Source organism: Gadus macrocephalus, chromosome 20 (assembly GCF_031168955.1).
Source record: "Gadus macrocephalus chromosome 20, ASM3116895v1".
Lineage (NCBI taxonomy): Eukaryota > Metazoa > Chordata > Actinopteri > Gadiformes > Gadidae > Gadus > Gadus macrocephalus.
Window position 1 is genome coordinate 4,352,306 of NC_082401.1, and position 18,007 is coordinate 4,370,312.

Sequence of the window (18,007 nt, forward strand, 5' to 3'; positions counted from 1 at the left end):
TACCCTTAGCGTTACCCTAACCTTAACCCCAGTAACATTTCTTCATCATAAACTACAAGTTACGCAAAATGGCATGCAAACATCCAGTCCAATATGAAAGAAAAAAGCTAGCTTCATTAAGGAATCGAACCCCTTATCCCCGCCTTAATGAGTTGCTCTCTGACCACTAACCCATCAGGTCATAAACTTCGGTTGCCTAGAAATTGTAAAGACAGTGATGTGTGTACATTGTGAGAGTAAAAAACCTTGCATCACTAGGGAATCGAACCCCCAATCATCAGTTGGTCGTTGGTAACTGTAAACCAAGAGATCGCATTTTGTTTAACTGCTAACTAACAAACGGGTTTATGCGTTCACTGAACAAAGATTATGGAAATAAAAGACCACTTTTCCATCAGAAAAATAATCAGAACCGTTATTACCAACCCATAGACACTAAAGCCAAAACCTTTCTCACATGCACACTAGGGTGCATCAAATTTCAATGGAATTTTTTTTATTTCAAAATATCAATTTGGCTGGCATTGCACTTTGTTCCAATTAACATAAAAGTGACTCTTGCAAAGTTTTGAGGAATTCCATTGAGATTTAGGGGTGGCACCTAACACATGAACTTTGGCGAAATTTCGAAAAATTTGCAATTTTTACTCTAATTGCCTAAAGGTTGACCTGGAAATGTTGAGTACAGTGAACTTTTACACAGTTGCATGTTCAATAGGGTTACCAAAGTAAAAGTTGTTTGTTTGCCCTTTGGGCAACTTGGGCATTTCTCAGAATTCTACTTTCAAGATTCTCCATTAATTTGTTTTATAGACTAAATTAATGGAGTTCAATGGGACATGTTCACGTGGCCTTACCCTGAATTTTGTGCAGCAGTGATGGATGTCGGACAAACACATAAAGTTTAATTGACTATATTGTTAAACACAAGGGGTGATGCTGACACACTTAAAATAACAAACCCTCTCTAGTGGCTTACTCACTGGCAACTAACAGTACCTAATGGTAAGAGCTGACACTAACTAAACTTCAAACTTAATTGCTCAGTCTGTGCCAGAGTCTGCTCCACTAAGCAACATCACCTGGGAGAAAGAGAGAGGAAATGGAACCTGAACTCTGAACCTAGCCAGTGCATCTCCCCCCAGATATGCCTCCCACCCACCGCCCTAGAGTAACCGTCCTATTCAGGGATTAGCTTGCGTTTTTAGCGGTGGAGGTTCTGCTGTTGGTTGCGGTCATTTTCAACTGCCTGCAGCACAATATGCAGGTGCTGCTCCTCCCATGCCACTGCAACGAAGTCGGATGTGAGCTTGACGCCACACTTGGCACAGTCATTGACCACGTTCATTGCACGTACATTGACCTCACTTAATTGAACGCAGCATTAATGTGCAGTTGGTGCATTCGAAAGCAGCAATCCTTATTGGCGAGGTCAGCCAAGCTGGTGATTGGCAAGAGGGTGGGGAACTTTGGCTTGACAAAGCCAGTGCCAAAGCGCTGCCCAGGGATGTGCATGGGGAGATCAGCGGGCTTGTGCTACAAGATTGCTCTGGCAAGTGCACACTTGTCATCATTGGGCACCTTTCTGCTGAAGAGAGCCAGGGGTAGCATCTCAACAGTTAGGTACCAGCGATGCCTCTCCATCGCCTTGATCGCGGATGCTGCAATGCCCTCATCTACAGCCTTGTATGCCTGCAGGTGGTGGTAGAGTGTCAGGTCATTCCAGGCAGCATCTACAGCTTTCTCGCAGGTCAACCACCACTTTGCATAGATGTGTCTAATGAAAATGGCAAATGCCCAAATCTTCGGCACCTGCTACTGCGTGTGGTGATTGTGCCCTGGGGAAGCAACACGATGTGCTTCTCCATCAAAGCCAGCTTGAGTGTATAGAGCAGCTTGGCCATCCATCGTGCCTTGTGGAGCGCTCCCGGTTATTGGAAGGTCACTGCAGTCTGCTCTTCACCATCTGCATCCAGATACACAAGACACAGCTGCACAAACTCATGGTAGTCACCTCGCTTGTGGTCAGTGACTTATTTTGCGCACCTGACAAGTTCAGCACGTAAATTGCCCAGGAGTGGTTGCTCGTGTTGCCAGGAATGTAGCGGGACCAGTAGCTGCTGTATTCTTGTGGTAATAGGTTACATTTCTGTCAGAGACGTGTGAACAAGGTAACCTCTGGCGAGCATGATGTCTCCACCTTCAGGTCTGTGAAAACCTGGTTCAGGAGGACCTCACCAATGTGGTGCCGGCACCCAGACCAAAGCTGTGGTCGGCCCAGTGAGAGCTGTATGGCAATGCAGGCTGCTGTGAGATGGCCAGTGTTTGAGGTAATGGTGTCAAAGGCCATGTTGCCAACCTGGTCAGCGCACCACCAGTCCTGCAGCAACTTGCATGTCAACCGGGCAATGATCACTCCACATGCCTCATTGGTCTAATTCTTATCGCCGGGACACCAAGCAGTTTCAGCCGCTCTGCATTTCCAACCACTGTAAGACGCTCCTCCACCTGGCGCACATTGCTGAGCATCGGTGTTAACTTGGTGTCCACTGCTTGTGCTGTTCCTCACTGATTGTCTCCAGCTCTTTGCGTCTTGATCGGTGAGCTGTTTCGTAAGATGCAGAGAGAGTCTACATTCACCGCCTGACACTGCAACAAGGCCACGTGTGAATGCAGCCTGTTGCATTGGTGACATCCTCAACCTTGTAGCCAATGACACGACACTTGGTCGGCTAAGGAAGTCAGGTGGAATTAAGACGTTTGTTCCAGTCTTCTTATGCTTGTGGGATGGCTCAGATGGTGGAAAGACTGTGTCAGTATCCTCCTCTGACTCCTCATCACTCTCCGACTCCAAGCTTGACATTGCCGTCATCTCCTCCAGCTCCTTTACACAGCCGGCTGTTTGGCTGCAGCGGCACCTTGACGCTCCTCTCACTGCTTCACCTTGAGCTGCAGCTTTTTGTCCAATACACCAAATGTGGCCACTCTGTCAGTCTTCATGCTGGCCAAGAAAGCTAGGTCTTCTGGGTTATCAATCAGGTTTTCGACCTTTGAAGGCCACAACGGAAATGTGACATCAAGTCTTCACTTCATAACCAGGGAGATTTTCAGCAGCTTGTTGTTAGCATTGACTAAGTCTACCATCTTGTGGCACGCTTGTGTGTGCCAATACCTATTAATACAACTTGATGACACAATGACACAACTACAGATATGATAGTAATGTGTAATATTGCATACCCAACACAGAAAGATCACCTCAAACAGAAAGATCACCTCAGTTTTCTTAAGATGTAGTATTGTTTACCTCAGATCTCCATGGCGACCATTGAGCACTGTTAACCACTTTATCCAACAAAAACAGATGTGTGGTGGCCCCCCTAAATCATCATGTACTGGAAAAATATTTTGCATATGTTGTTTCTACATATATTGGAACACTTATAGCACCCAGCCATATCAAAATTCAAGAATTGTGTTTTTTGATGCACCCTAATGCACACCCATCGCGAGTGACGGCTATGCGCACACATGCACACCCATAGCGAGTGACGTAGGACGTAAAGTCCCGCCCAGGTCGAAGTGGCGTCGATTTAGAGAGTCCCCTTGACAAAAAGCCAACGGGTTTTCCATTGGATTTTGGATCATTGCAGAAAAATCCTCAACTCCTCAAAAACTGAAAATAAATAAATAAATAAAAATAACCGTGCTCCAAAGAACGAAATGTAAACCAATGCATTCTGAATGGGAGTGTTTCTCCGATTTTTCCATGCTACACAGAACGAAATGTAAACCCATACGAATAAAGACTTCATGGTCATAATAATTTAAATATCATTAAGCTACTACTGAGTGTGTAGGGAGGTATTCTATTTTTTTCAACGGGGCTGAATCCAGTCACTTGACCGTCATGGTTGCTATGGTGGTTGCTATCGACCGCCCCCTCTAATACTCGTGGCTCTAAAAACCACGCGGCAAAGGAGCTGCCGTCAATTGGGTTGTTTTTGTCGTAAACTAGGGTCCGATGGTTGAAAAATAGACAGATATTCCAAGGTATCCTTAAAAGGCAGCTTGGATGTGTTTATTTTCTGCAGTTTAGACTTCTTCTATAACTAATTTTTGTAAGCAAAACACCAAGCTCATTGATTTAATGAGGGAGGGTTATTTGAAACAATTTATTCAATAAATATTTGTGAGAGGTCATTCCTTCTCCTGATTTTACTTCCTATTTATGTCTAGGGTAAACCCCTACTGTCCACAAGCATCCCCCCCTCCCCATATGGATTCGGAGAATTGTTGCCACGTCCCAGTGGTGGAGGTATCATATATATATGAAAGAGGGCATTCAATTATAGCCTACTACAATGATCAATTAGGAGGCCGAAGCCCTAAAGGAAGTGATGCAATAGGTGACTGAGTCGACAACATTTAAGTAAGCTGTATAGGGTCTCTTATATATCAAAGGGGGTCTCAAAGGACGCATACGCTTCAACCTGTGGCTCCAGCACTACAGGAAATGACTCAGCAAGTGCTCCATCTCGTTGCAACTCCCCCAGCGGCTCGCTTGCAAGATTTTGGCCTGAAGTTCTTCCCAGACCTACACCCTAGCCATCCAACATGCATATCTGAGAATCAGGCCTCTCTTTAATAATGACAAAAAGTTATGAGAGAAACACACATTAACTTTTTGTTATCTCATAAGCGGCGTGGTGCCGGCTCCTTTTGACGTTTTGACCCACGACTTCAAAAACGTGGCCACAGGCCAGCTGTGTCTACACACCTTTAGCCACAAATGTACACCTCCATCCCACAAAAAATGGGGACTAGAAACTAACCTCTGTCTTATGTACATTTACTGTACTGTTGGAGGTCACGCCCCTTTGCCGACCTTTTCGAGATAGCTAGGGATGCTAAAATGTTTACACACATTTCCCGGGGCCCCGTGAACGACATATCCGAGATTTGGAGTTCTAGCCCTTAGAGAAAAAAAGTTTTCCCAAATGGAGTGTCATTTGGACAAAGCCCCTCAGAAGTGTAGCCTGCAAGACCTAATGGTTCAGAATGTGGTGGAAAAACAGTTTTTGAGATAGGAAGGTCCTACCGCCCTGAAATTTTAATACCTTATTCTAGGGCCTAACTGGGACCTCCACGCCGGAAGGGGGGGCCTGCCCTCGGGGTCTGACCGGGCCAAGTTTCGGGCAGGAAGGGGCCCCCCCTTCCTGCCCTCGGGGTCCGACCGGGCCAAGTTTCGGCGCGGAGGTCCAAGTTAGGCCCTAGAATAAGGTATTAAAATTTCAGGGCGGTAGGACCTTCCTATCTCAAAAACTGTTTTTCCACCACATTCTGAACCATTAGGTCTTGCAGGCTACACGTCTGAGGGGCTTTGTCCAAATGACACTCCATTTGGGAAAACTTTTTTTCTCTAAGGGCTAGAACTCCAAATCTCGGATATGTCGTTCACGGGGCCCCGGGAAATGTGTGTAAACATTTTAGCATCCCTAGCTATCTCGAAAAGGTCGGCAAAGGGGCGTGACCTCCAACAGTACAGTAAATGTACATAAGACAGAGGTTAGTTTCTAGTCCCCATTTTTTGTGGGATGGAGGTGTACATTTGTGGCTAAAGGTGTGTAGACACAGCTGGCCTGTGGCCACGTTTTTGAAGTCGGGGGTCAAAAGGTCAAAAGGAGCCGGCACCACGCCGCTTATGATAACAAAAAGTCAATGTGTGTTTCTCTCATAACTTTTTGTCATTATTAAAGAGAGGCCTGATTCTCAGATATGCATGTTGGATGGCTAGGGTGTAGGTCTGGGAAGAACTTCAGGCCAAAATCTTGCAAGCGAGCCGCTGGGTGAGTTGCAACGAGATGGAGCACTTCCTGAGTCATTTCCTGTAGTGCTGGAGCCACAGGTTGAAGCGTATGCGTCCTTTGAGACCCCCTTTGATATATAAGAGACCCTATACAGCTTACTTAAATGTTGTGCGACTCAGTCACCTATTGCATCACTTCCTTTAGGGCTTCGGCCTCCTAATTGATCATTGTAGTAGGCTATAATTGAATACCCTCTTTCATATATATATGATACCTCCACCACTGGGACGTGGCAACAATTCTCCAAATCCATATGGGGAGGGGGGGATGCTTGTGGACAGTAGGGGTTTACCCTAGACATAAATAGGAAGTAAAATCAGGAGAAGGAATGACCTCTCACAAATATTTATTGAATAAATTGTTTCAAATAACCCTCCCTCATTAAATCAATGAGCTTGGTGTTTTGCTTACAAAAATTAGTTATAGAAGAAGTCTAAACTGCAGAAAATAAACACATCCAAGCTGCCTTTTAAGGATACCTTGGAATATCAGTCTATTTTTCAACCATCGGACCCTAGTTTACGACAAAAACAACCCAATTGACGGCAGCTCCTTTGCCGCGTGGTTTTTAGAGCCACGAGCATTAGAGGGGGCGGTCGATAGCAACCACCATAGCAACCATGACGGTCAAGTGACTGGATTCAGCCCCGTTGAAAAAAATAGAATACCTCCCTACACACTCAGTAGTAGCTTAATGATATTTAAATTATTATGACCATGAAGTCTTTATTTGTATGGGTTTACATTTCGTTCTGTGTAGCATGGAAAAATCGGAGAAACACTCCCATTCAGAATGCATTGGTTTACATTTCGTTCTTTGGAGCACAGTTATTTTTTATTCATTTTTTTATTTTCAGTTTTTGTGGAGGTGCTTCAAAGATGCAAATTTTTCTGCAATAATCCAAAATCCAATGGAAAAACCCGTTGGCTTTTTGTCAAGGGAAACCCAGGTCGACGCTCACTTCCGGGTTTGCCAACATACGTCATTCCTCCACCACTATATACTGTAAAAAGACATGTTCAAGTTGAATGATAATGCATGAATCTATTCATGCTATTCATGACAATTATTTTGGCCATGGTGGATCCAGATCCAGATCTGCTCCGGAGCATTTCTGCACCTCGGGCAACAGCGCAGGGTTGCCAGGTCCTGCCTGCAAAAAACGTCCTGCCCACATACCGTTCAAAATCCACCCAAAATGTCCGAGAAGCAGCCCAAGTTGTTGTTTTAGCAGCGAAATGCATTGTGTGTGTGTGTGTGTGTGTGTGTGTGTGTGTGTGTGTGTGTGTGCTTAGCACGCTATTTTATGTTGAAATGCGACGTAATCCAGTGTTCACGAAAACGTACACTGTCAACGTATGCTTTTGGCTACTGGGTTGGCTCTCAGATAAACGGGTTTCCAACAAGATGATATTTTAGCGTCACAGGGTTTGGGAGGAAGGTGCGGGCCTTCTGAGAGGGGGTTCCGGGGGTTTCCTTCCGGGCGGGAGTCTTGGTTGTTGTAGTTTTCCGGTGGAGCTGTGCCTGCCAGTCCGATTGTGGATTCAATAAACCTGCTATCAAGCTTACTTCGCTCAATACCTCGCCTGTGGTTATTACAATATCATTAAAAGTTACATAAAGTAACGGTTTAACAACACAAACGCATGAAACACGTGAGCTGCTAGTTTAGCGAAAGCAGCATCCCTAGCAACCTGACGTCGTTGAAACATGCGAGCGAGACGATTAAATCTTCCTAATAACTATAAAACTAAAGATCAGACACAATCACTGACTGAAGATTATGCAAGTAAAAAGTATATTTCTCGTTAGAAATTTTATTAGAAACACGTTTAACGGTGAATCGATCCTAAAATATTGCATTTCCCATTCAGATAATAAAGATCATACACATTCACTGACTGAAGATTATGCAAGGAAAATGTACATTTCTCGCTAGAAATGTCATTAGAAACACGTTTAATGGTGTATCTGTCCTAAAATATTGCATTTCCCATTCCGATAATAACGATTAATATGGCTACGCGCGTCCCGAGCAACCACGAGCGTCCACGAGCGGCCCCGAGACTTCAGAATGTCGTTATTTGCATGACCGCTAGAGGCGCTACATTTTGATACGCTCCAGTGGGTCGTAATTTGGGGCGGTACAAACGACCTATGCGGTCGTATTTTCTAGGAGGACAGGCTGCCCTAGAGGGATCGGGGACCACACCACCGCTGCTGAAAGAAATCCTGCGGGAAACACTGAATGGATAGCAGCAGACGGCGTAGCCTACATGAAATAGAACTACAAAGGGAAAAGGACCAATGGGTGCTGTCCAAATCAAAGAAATGAATATAACCAAAGAGAAGCTCCCAAAATGAGAGGGGTCTGGCTGCAGGCATCCACCCACACGCTCCGGACATCCACCCACACGCACGTCCGCTGCAGACAGAAACATCCACCCACACGCCGGAAATTGCGTGCTGGTGGATGTCTGGAGCGCGAGTTGCACATTATTCAACAGCGCCCCCTCGGGTCACACTTTTCGGTGGGTCGCAGAATTCGGTGTAACAACGGGACTCAGTCACTGCACGCCACGAAGATGTGACGTTCGGCTCAGCTGCACTTGGAGGTTATGGTAGGTGACTATTCAAAACACAGCGATACAATTATAAATGCACGAGACTTGCATTTCTTTACCGATCTATTAGTTTCATTAAGTTTAGATTTTTTCATCAAACAAATAACAGAACGTTACACCAATATGAAGCATTTGTTGTTTTATTCCACACTGACGGTGGCAAACGCTAGCTAGGTGTCATTTTTGCAAGATAGGCAAATGTTTTTTGTAAACGTTGTGTAGCCTATAGTCGGTCTTATTAAACGATTTTAGAGATTTGTAGATGTGTTGGGAGCATAAACGATTTTAAGATTTGGACTTTTGACAGTCATCTGTAGTCCAAAACAGAGTTAAGTTGTAATAAAATAATTACCACGAATTGAATTGACGCAGCTCGTTTCGCTTTAACTAGAGTTGCACCTATCAGCTGTTCATCTCCGCAGCGGTGGCTGAGAAGTGTGATATCATTCAATAGACAAAATTGATCGTTCAATATTCGATCTGCCTGTTTAGTTCATACAATCTAAGAGATCATAGCACTTAGTTCAGTTAAAAGGGGTAAAAGAGATGAAAAATGTAATAAAACAGATAAAAGTTAATGAATTACTGTTATGTAATAGCCTACTATCCTGTCTCAGATTCTAAATGTTCAATGTCCCCCAGTCAATAGGGTGCTGGGGCTCAGACAGTTCATAAAACATATGATGACAGAGAGAAACAGATGTAAAGTACAGTATGAGTCAGAAATATATCTCATCATTACTTATATGCCAATAATAGTTAAAGTTGATGCTCTGAAGGGACAATAATTGCTGCACACCCCTAATAAATGTTAAGTTTTTCTATTTCAGCCTTATTCGTCTAGACTACAACCACTACTGAATTACCGGCCTTTAAATAGTTAGCTGTGCTGTGAGAATTTATCGTCTTTGATCTTAATTTTTTCTACAATTACAACATCAATTGTAAAAAAAATAATTCTGTCTTTTGTAGATGCATCACTCGATTTTTAGGGATGATTCAAAGCCAGAAGTCAAACGCTGCACAACTTGCTGCACACTTTTCCACTGCCCCCTATGCCCAACTTTTAAACCAACCGTAAACACAAAGCTTCAGTGCCACCTGGAATCACACATAAAACATTCCATTACATTTAAAGGTGATATATGTATGTGTGTAGAAAGAATATAAGAATGTATGTGTATACGTCTGTAGACAATATTTATGAATGTTTGTCTGCTTACTTTTATAAGTCACTGACTTATTTTCCTCTATCTTTTGCCTGCATTGATCTTGGACACAAAGATCAATGATAATTTCCCTGAATCTCCCACCATTCAGTCATGACAATAATCTTTTGTAAAGAATGTGCCATCCTCCTAGGTGTGATGGTCTTTCATTATTTTAAGTATTTAAAGAGTATTTATTCTGGTGTTCAACTCACTCAGTGTTCAACAGTTTCAGGTCCTCCTCTCTGTAGACAGACTTACCCCCTCCAGTTATGTTTCCCACCACAGTTCCGTTGTTGTCTAATTTGATGTGTTATTATCTGGATGGGCTTGTCTGCAGTCCGGGGTGTAGAACCTTACAGTTCCAAGTCTTAGTTTAAGTAACTAACTGGTTGCAAAAATAATATAATTGAATATAAAATGATCACTGGATCCAGGGGCGGACTGGGGGAAAAAAGTGGCCCGGGAGTTTCTGTCAGACCGGCCCACTCAATACACGGCGCGCGGCCCACTAAGTACACGCCGTGTTGCCCACTCAATGGGCAACACGGGGAAAAATACCCATACACTTAACATTATTTTGGATGATTACAAAGAAATTACATCATATATGTATGTTTGTTTTTTAATAACATTTGGATCCACCAATTTGCCTGGATGGACACATGGAATAAAATGATTATTGGCTATTGTAACACTCCAAGGTAGGTATAGTTTGCTAGATGAATATGCTTAACTCTTGGCTAGTATCAGATGGTTATACAAGTATAACTACAAAGCCTTAAGGAATGAATGTCAGCAGAGAAAGACCACACAATAAAGAAACTGGAATCAGAGGGTAGAATTAGCATCAACAATATATTAGAAATGAACAGAACAGAACATACGATGGGGTGTGAACATCAGTGGTATCAGTAGTGTTGCATGCTGGGTGTGTGATTGTTTGTGTGTGTAGGGGTGCTGAAGGTGCATAACAAAACAGTAAGTTACATAACGACGTTCCCGAAATTCAGCCGTGGTGCAGAGTTATAGCCACTCCGAGCCAGTCGCACATTGAGCTTACCCCAAATGCGCTGTTTTGGTGGCTGTAGCTATAATGCAAATGAGGAGGAGCGAGGCGGGTCAAGGAGGAGGGTGGGGGTGTGGCCCTGAGCAGCTTGCAGCCACGGTACCATTCGCTCTGTTTACAGTGGATGTATCGCAATGGCGAGGCTCACACAGCCTTTAGCCGTGTTCTGTAAATATTCTAGAACACACGGGAGTCCTGGAGCTCTATATCAAAATATTATCATATAGCCTACATAGATATCTATATCATATAATACAAAAGATGTGTGAGCCGATATTATGAATCTCAAACGACCGCGTTGGGTTCTCCGACGTTCCTGGTTCTTCAACGTCCTCATCAATGTGAAGTAGACTGAACCACGACAAGGAGGAGAAAGGGATCGTTGCCGGGCAGCGCTTAGGCACCTCCGCCTCCGGCGGTGGTCCCTCAGCGGGTCTCAAGCTGGAGACATTCGCCGCAAACAATCCCTTTCTCCTCATGGGTTGAGCACATGCGTAGAACTGGGTGCCGCGTTGCGTGTATGTATGCAAATCCAAATTCTCTACCTCAATCCGCACAGCTGAGAACACTTCGGCTGTGTAAGAACCAATTTAGAGGTGTTTATTAATAAGGTGGAGATCTTTTCTTACTTTGGACTTCCGAAGTCTGTAAAACACATATTAGAAGACACTTAAAAAAAAATCGAAAAATAGTCACCATGAGTGTGAAGACCGATTGCGAGTAGCAGTATAAAAGTCAGTCAGTGCGATTGTGATTAGATAGGTATAGCTCTTGGAGAAAAGTACGCTTGTGCCGCTGTGTTAACCATTGTAGGGCTGATGCGATGATGGGCGTGGGCCGGTACATAATAGTATTTTGGGCCATCGGCCCACCGGGGATGTCCCCGGTATTCCCGATGGCCAGTCCGCCCCTGACTGGATCGGCTGGCGGCCGAGTGTGAATCGGCTGGGATGAGGATCAGCACCGCTAAATCTGAGGCCATGACTCTTAGCAGGAAACCGGTGGATTGCTTACTCCGGGTAGGAAATGAGTCCTTAGCCCAAGTGAAGGAGTTCAAGTACCTCGGGGTCTTGTTCGCGAGTGAGGGTACTATGGAGCGTGAGATTGGCCGGAGAATCGGAGCAGCGGGAGCGGTATTGCGTTCGCTTTACCGCACCGTTGTAACGAAAAGAGAGCTGAGCCGCAAGGCAAAGCTCTCGATCTACCGGTCGATCTTCGTTCCTATCCTCACCTATGGTCATGAGGGCTGGGTGATGACCGAAAGGACGAGATCGCGGGTACAAGCGGCCGAGATGAGTTTTCTCAGAAGGGTGGCTGGCGTCTCCCTTAGGGATAGGGTGAGAAGCTCAGCCATCCGTGAGGAACTCGGATTAGAGCCGCTGCTCCTTTACTTAGAAAGGAGTCAGCTGAGGTGGTTCGGGCATCTGGTAAGGATGCCCACTGGGCGCCTTCCTTGGGAGGTGTTTCAGGCACGTCCAGTGGGGAGGAGACCTCGGGGAAGACCCAGGACTAGGTGGAGAGATTATATCTCAACACTGGCCTGGGAACGCCTCGGGATCCCCCCGTCAGAGCTGGTCAATGTGGCCCGGGAAAGGGAAGTCTGGGGCCCCCTGCTTGAGCTGCTCCCCCCGCGACCCGACCCCGGATAAGCGGATGAGGATGAGGATAAAATGATTCCAACTTGGTGGCATTTCATTTTCCATTAAACAGGGGCCACTTATTTGTGGCTGGAGTTTCCTGGCTGCGTCAGAATGCAGGTTTGCTCAGGGGGAAGGTGGTCGAGGCCGCATTTCCGAATTTGGACGCAAAAGAACAGCAGGAGCTCCTGGAAAGGATACGTTCTTCAACTGATGAAGAAGAAAAGTATCCCCTGCTCTTCACATTTGATTTTCAGGAAGACATGGAGGTCTTCCTTAACATGGCAGCTGAGGAGGATCTTCGGGTCAACGCCATGTTTCTGGGTCGCTGGGTGGACAGCCAGTGACATTGCTGTGTGTGTGTGTGTGTGTGTGTGTGTGTGTGTGTGTGTGTGTGTGTGTGTGTGTGTGTGTGTGTGTGTGTGTGTGTGTGTGTGTGTGTGTGTGTGTGTGTGTGTGTGTGTGTGTGTGTGTGTGTGTGTTGAGGTTCTGAGTTCAGTTATCTGTTGAGTGTTCTTAATAAAGTGTTATAACGTTTACAATGTATAGATTTTTTGTATGACTTTACTTATTCACTTTGGTAACACACAGAGCTAAGTTAAAACACAGACTTGAGTTTGTCATATTTAAATATGGGCAAATAAGGTGGTCCAGCAGCACAAGGTAAGACAATATTATAGACAATTAGAGCCAGATATTAAATGAATGATGGTTCAGAGTAAGAATTTAGGAATGCAAAAGTGCTAATATCATATGATAAATTATGTTGGAATGCAGTCGAACCTTATGATATTAAAGGCACCCAGTGCAACTTTATGTAAACATTCAATGAAAAATAAACATTCAATTTCTAGTCTTTTTTACACGTAGTAAGTTTCAATAACTCCATACCATTACATATCGACATTCAAGGAGCAAAGATGAGACGTCGTTGTGTGGTGAGAACTGATAGAAAATCGTAAACAACAACAATCGCCGGTGGGGAGAAGCCATTTTTCCATTGACTGGAAGCCTGCTTTATTTATTGTACGTTACAAAAAATAAAGAAAATGGCGGCATTGTTGTTGTTATCGATTTTGTATCAGTTCTCACCACACAACGACGTCTCATCTTTGCTGCTTAAATGTCGGTATGTAATGGTATGGAGTTATTGAAACTTACTACGTGTAAAAAAGACTAGAAATTGAATGTTTATTTTTAAGCCTCGAAAGTTGCACTGGGTGCCTTTAAGACAACAGAATGTAACATAGCTAGACCTAATATAAATATGTCAGAAAAGGTGAAGCTAAAGGGGAATTGTTCTAACTATTCCTGTCCACTCATACATAGTATTTAAAATAATTATTAGCCTCAATCTCTGATGCCCTTCAGCTTTACAATACGAGTATCAGTTTGTGTCCTATCAAATATTAAATTGAGATGATTGCAGTATAACACAGAGGGAATTCTGAATAAGGTGTGTGTATTTACAGAAAGAGAAGAGCCATAAGCTCCAGCTTAAAGTCAACAGCGAGTGTCAGGTCTTCTGTCCAAAACCGGAAGCGTTTATCCGATTTTATAACTTAATTTATTTCGTTCATTTATGTAAACACATTACTTAACGCCCGTTCATTTATGTAAACACATTACGTAACGCCCGATTTTTATTTTATTTTCCGATTTTTATTTTTTATTATCCGATTTCCGGCGTGTGGGTGGATGTTTCTGTCTGCAGCGGAAGTGCGTGTGGGTGGATGTCTGGAGCGTGTGGGTGGATGTCTGCAGCTAGACTCTCTTGCCCAAAATACACGTGCGCCTAGTGTTTCTTAACAAAGGTAACAACCTAACAACCTTACCCTGGCCCAGTTCCCTGGTAGCTAACAAGAGCCTCAATCAAGTAACAAACTAAGCATCTGAAGACCTAAATGGCAAGCTGCAAAATCCGAGACAAGCTGCCGCGAATGTTGAGCCCGCCCGTATTTTGTCTTCCTGGATCCTCGGCTTCCCTCCTTGCCCCCCAAGCCAGAGGCCCCTGCCATGCCCCAGCCGAGCCCCAGACCCCTTACCGATTCCCAGGCCGCCCAAGCCACAGGCCCCTGCTAAGCCCCAGGCCCCTGCTGGGCCCCTGCCAGGCCCCATGCCCCTGCCAATCCCCAGGCCCTTGCCAAGCCACAGGCCCCTGCTAAGACCCAGGCCCCTACTAGACCCCAAACCCCTAACCGATTCCCAGTCCGCCCAAGCCACAGGCCCCTGCTAAGACCCGGGCCCCTGCTAGACCCAGGCCCCGGCTCCAGGCCTGCAGCTGATGCTCCTCCTTGGAGCGGACAGAGATGACGTAATTCCCTCGAAGTAGCCCTGGGTAAACAGAGTGGGAGGCCTTGTGATAAGGATAGTGTACATGCATTGGAAGTTTATATTCATTACATTATTTATTATAAATTATAACGATTTATTTTTAACACAACCTTGGAAAATCAGTAAAGAATAATTTTAAAGACGATTCCCTTGCATACATGGCAATTGAAGCAATCCAAAACATTTTCAAACCTTTGTTTCCATTGTATAATATTTACCCAGGGAGTTAAATTGCACTACACCTCCTGCCTCTGTCCAAACACAGTGCAGGAGCAGTTCTAGGGGCAGAGAGCATTCTGGAGCAGGTGGACTGCAGCTGTTCACCTAGACTTGGATCATTCATTCTCTCCGTTCCTGTCGGCAACCATGGCTACGATGGGTAACATCATCTTCTGGAGGTGTGTCCCATTTTAACCTCACTTAAAATACCTTAATGGTCCTTGAGGAATTGTATTGTTAAGACTTTTTTATTCTAGCGTGTTCTATTCTAATTATATACATACTAAAGTGAATCAACGTGGCCTCATGATTTCGCTGGCTGTCTTCTTTTTCAGCATGATTTTTCTAATCATAGCTTTCACAACCCTCATCATCTTGATCCTGGCCTTGAGTTTGAGCAGTAAGTCTTCACTATGCCTTTTCATGTCTGCTCAGCAGCGACTCATCTGTTTATCCATCTGCTTACCATCTATGTGTCTACCAGTTTGGGTCTGTCTTTATGCCTGCCTGTCTATCCGTCAGTTGCTGTCTGCCTGTCTATCTGTATGTCTGTCTACCTGCCTATCGGTTTGGCTCTGTCCGCCTGCCTGTCCATTTGTCTGTATGTATGTCTGTCTGTGCTGTTGTCATGGTCGGTAGTAAAACAAAGTGGCTGCTGTGTTCCAGATGACTCCTCCTCAACCTCAAGCGTTGTGAGCAGGGACAGGTTCCCATTGGCCAACCTGGGACAGGACGTCCTGCTCAGCTGTCACCTGACGGTGGCAGCTGCCGTGCAGGTGACGGGTGCTGTGGCAGTCACCTGGACTAAGGCCAATCTGATGGGCGAGGTGTACAAATACCAGGACAGCGCTCCGCAACTAGAGGACCAGAACCCCCAGTTTGATGGAAGGACCCAGGTGTTTCCCGATGCCGTGGCGAGGGGAAACGGCTCCCTGCTGATAATGGCTGTGACGAGCCGCGATGACGGGGTATACACCTGCAGCATCAGCTCCTCCAACCTCGATGGGAGTGTCCACATCCATCTCAGGACAGCAGGTCAGGAGTTTACCCACTTGTGGTAGGGTCAAAATCTGTCGTTTGGTGAAGCCTGAGTCAGTATTTAATTCATTTTTGAACAGATATATGCATATGGGATATGCTTTTTTCCGTTATGTATTTGGTTTACCAAACTCATTTAAGCTTGGGCCATGGTGCTTCTTTAAATGCCAATACATGAAGACTGATCTTGGAAATGTGATGCGAGGAAAAGTGTGTGTGTGTGCATGTATGTGTGCCTGTGTGAGTTTCCAAGATCAGCCTATAGCATGTTCTTTCTACCCACCACCTTACAAAGGTATATGTGTAGTAGTCAGAAATAATCAGTTGGTGCTGTAATTAAGGCATAGCCACACAACAAGTCTTTCATAGTATTTCAAACCACAGGGTGGATCTCCAATCTCTGCTTGTTCCCTGTGTGTCCCTGTCACCATTCCAGCGTATTCCAAACCCACTTTCTCCGTCAAGGATGGCACGCTGACAGCCATGGGTTCAAGATGGCAGCCGGAACCTGAGGTGACTTGGTTGGACTCCAAAGGTACCGTTCTACAGGGAATAACTCTGTTCACCGAGAATGCTACAGGGATGTACAGTTTCGTCAGTAGTCTGAAGCAAGTCAACGTGCCCACGACCTACACATTCAAGGTGCAGAACCTGTTGGTGACAGCCACCTCGTCTACTAATGTAACAGGTAACCAACATACACTAGTATCCATACAAACGTTCATTTGGTGTATTTGTTCAAATCCAATTGGATACAGTATGATTTGGACATACAACTGGTTAACCTTTAATCTATAGTACGTTCAGATCCAAACCACATAATAGAAGTAAGCATTGGTTTAATTGAAATGTGGTTATATGATAACGTGTGTTGTAATCTTATCCATGTGATGATGATATTATGTGTGTGGTGATCGTATACATGGGATGATGAGATAGTGTATGTATGGTGGTCATATACATGATAATATATAATATGAGAATAAGAATTACATGTGTGTTGTGATCTTATCCATTTGATGTTGACATAATGTGAGATGTGATGTTGAGATGAGCTGTGTTGTTGAGTTAATGTGAGTTGTGATGTTGAGTTAATGTGAGTTGTGATGTTGAGTTAATGTGAGTTGTGGTATTAAGTCAATATGAGTTGTGATGTTGAGTTAATGTGAGTTGTGATGTTGAGTTAATGTGAGTTGTGACATTGAGTTAATGTGAGTTGTGATGTTGTGTTAATTGGAGTTGTGATGTTGAGTTAATGTGAGTTGTGATGTTGAGTTAATGTGAGTTGTGATATTGAGTTAATGTGAGTTGTGATGTTGAGTTAATGTGAGTTGTGATGTTGAGATAATGTGAGTTGTGATGTTGAGTTAATGTGAGTTGTGATGTTGTGTTAATGTGAGTTGTGATGTTGAGTTAATGTGAGTGGTGATGTTGAGTTAATGTGATTTGTGATTATGAGTTAATGTGAGTTGTGAAGTTGAGATAATGTGAGTTTTGATGTTGAGTTAATGTGAGTTGTGATGTTGTGTTTGGTAGGTTCTGGGGTTACAGAAAAGACAACCTTCAGCTTCAGCAGCAGCACAGTGCCGGTCCTCTCGCCCTCCAGGTTTCTGCTTCCTCTCTCTGGTCTGCTCATGTATGCTGTTGGATGTACATGACAACATAACACACACACAACCACACGCCACAGAAAGGGGTGCTTATGCATTATTAGGCAAGTTTCTTGTAGATTATGTGGCCTTTAAAGGTTGTTTAAACATAATGCTAGTCATATGACAAAGTTATAAAAACGGTTAGTGTACTGAAAGGTTTTTTAAGTTATTGTAATAGTGTTACTATGTAACTACTACAATTTCCAGAGATTTCCACGATTTTAATGTTATACATTCTGCCTAGATGTTCTGATTAACTTAATTGACTTGACATGATTGATCATCATAATTAATAAAATACCTTGAAAACTGAGCACTCTAGTATCTGTCTGTGTCGTTCCTGACTCCTGAAGGC

At 44.3% G+C, this 18,007-nt stretch overlaps 1 protein-coding gene across 2 annotated transcripts; it reads left to right on the forward strand.

The window, feature by feature from the left end:
- Positions 1-14,953: 14,953 nt before the first annotated feature.
- On the forward strand, positions 14,954-17,965 carry vtcn1 (V-set domain containing T cell activation inhibitor 1). Of its 2 annotated transcripts, none has more exons than XM_060039801.1 (5): positions 14,954-15,141; positions 15,298-15,362; positions 15,629-15,997; positions 16,437-16,535; positions 17,537-17,965. In XM_060039801.1, exons 1-5 carry the CDS (start codon positions 15,110-15,112, stop codon positions 17,656-17,658), a joined length of 687 nt encoding a protein of 228 aa, XP_059895784.1. In that variant the 5' UTR covers positions 14,954-15,109; the 3' UTR covers positions 17,659-17,965. The 2 variants fall into 2 exon arrangements, with proteins under 2 accessions (XP_059895784.1, XP_059895782.1); XM_060039799.1 differs by having other exon boundaries at positions 14,964-15,141; positions 16,437-16,688.
- Positions 17,966-18,007: the final 42 nt, after the last annotated feature.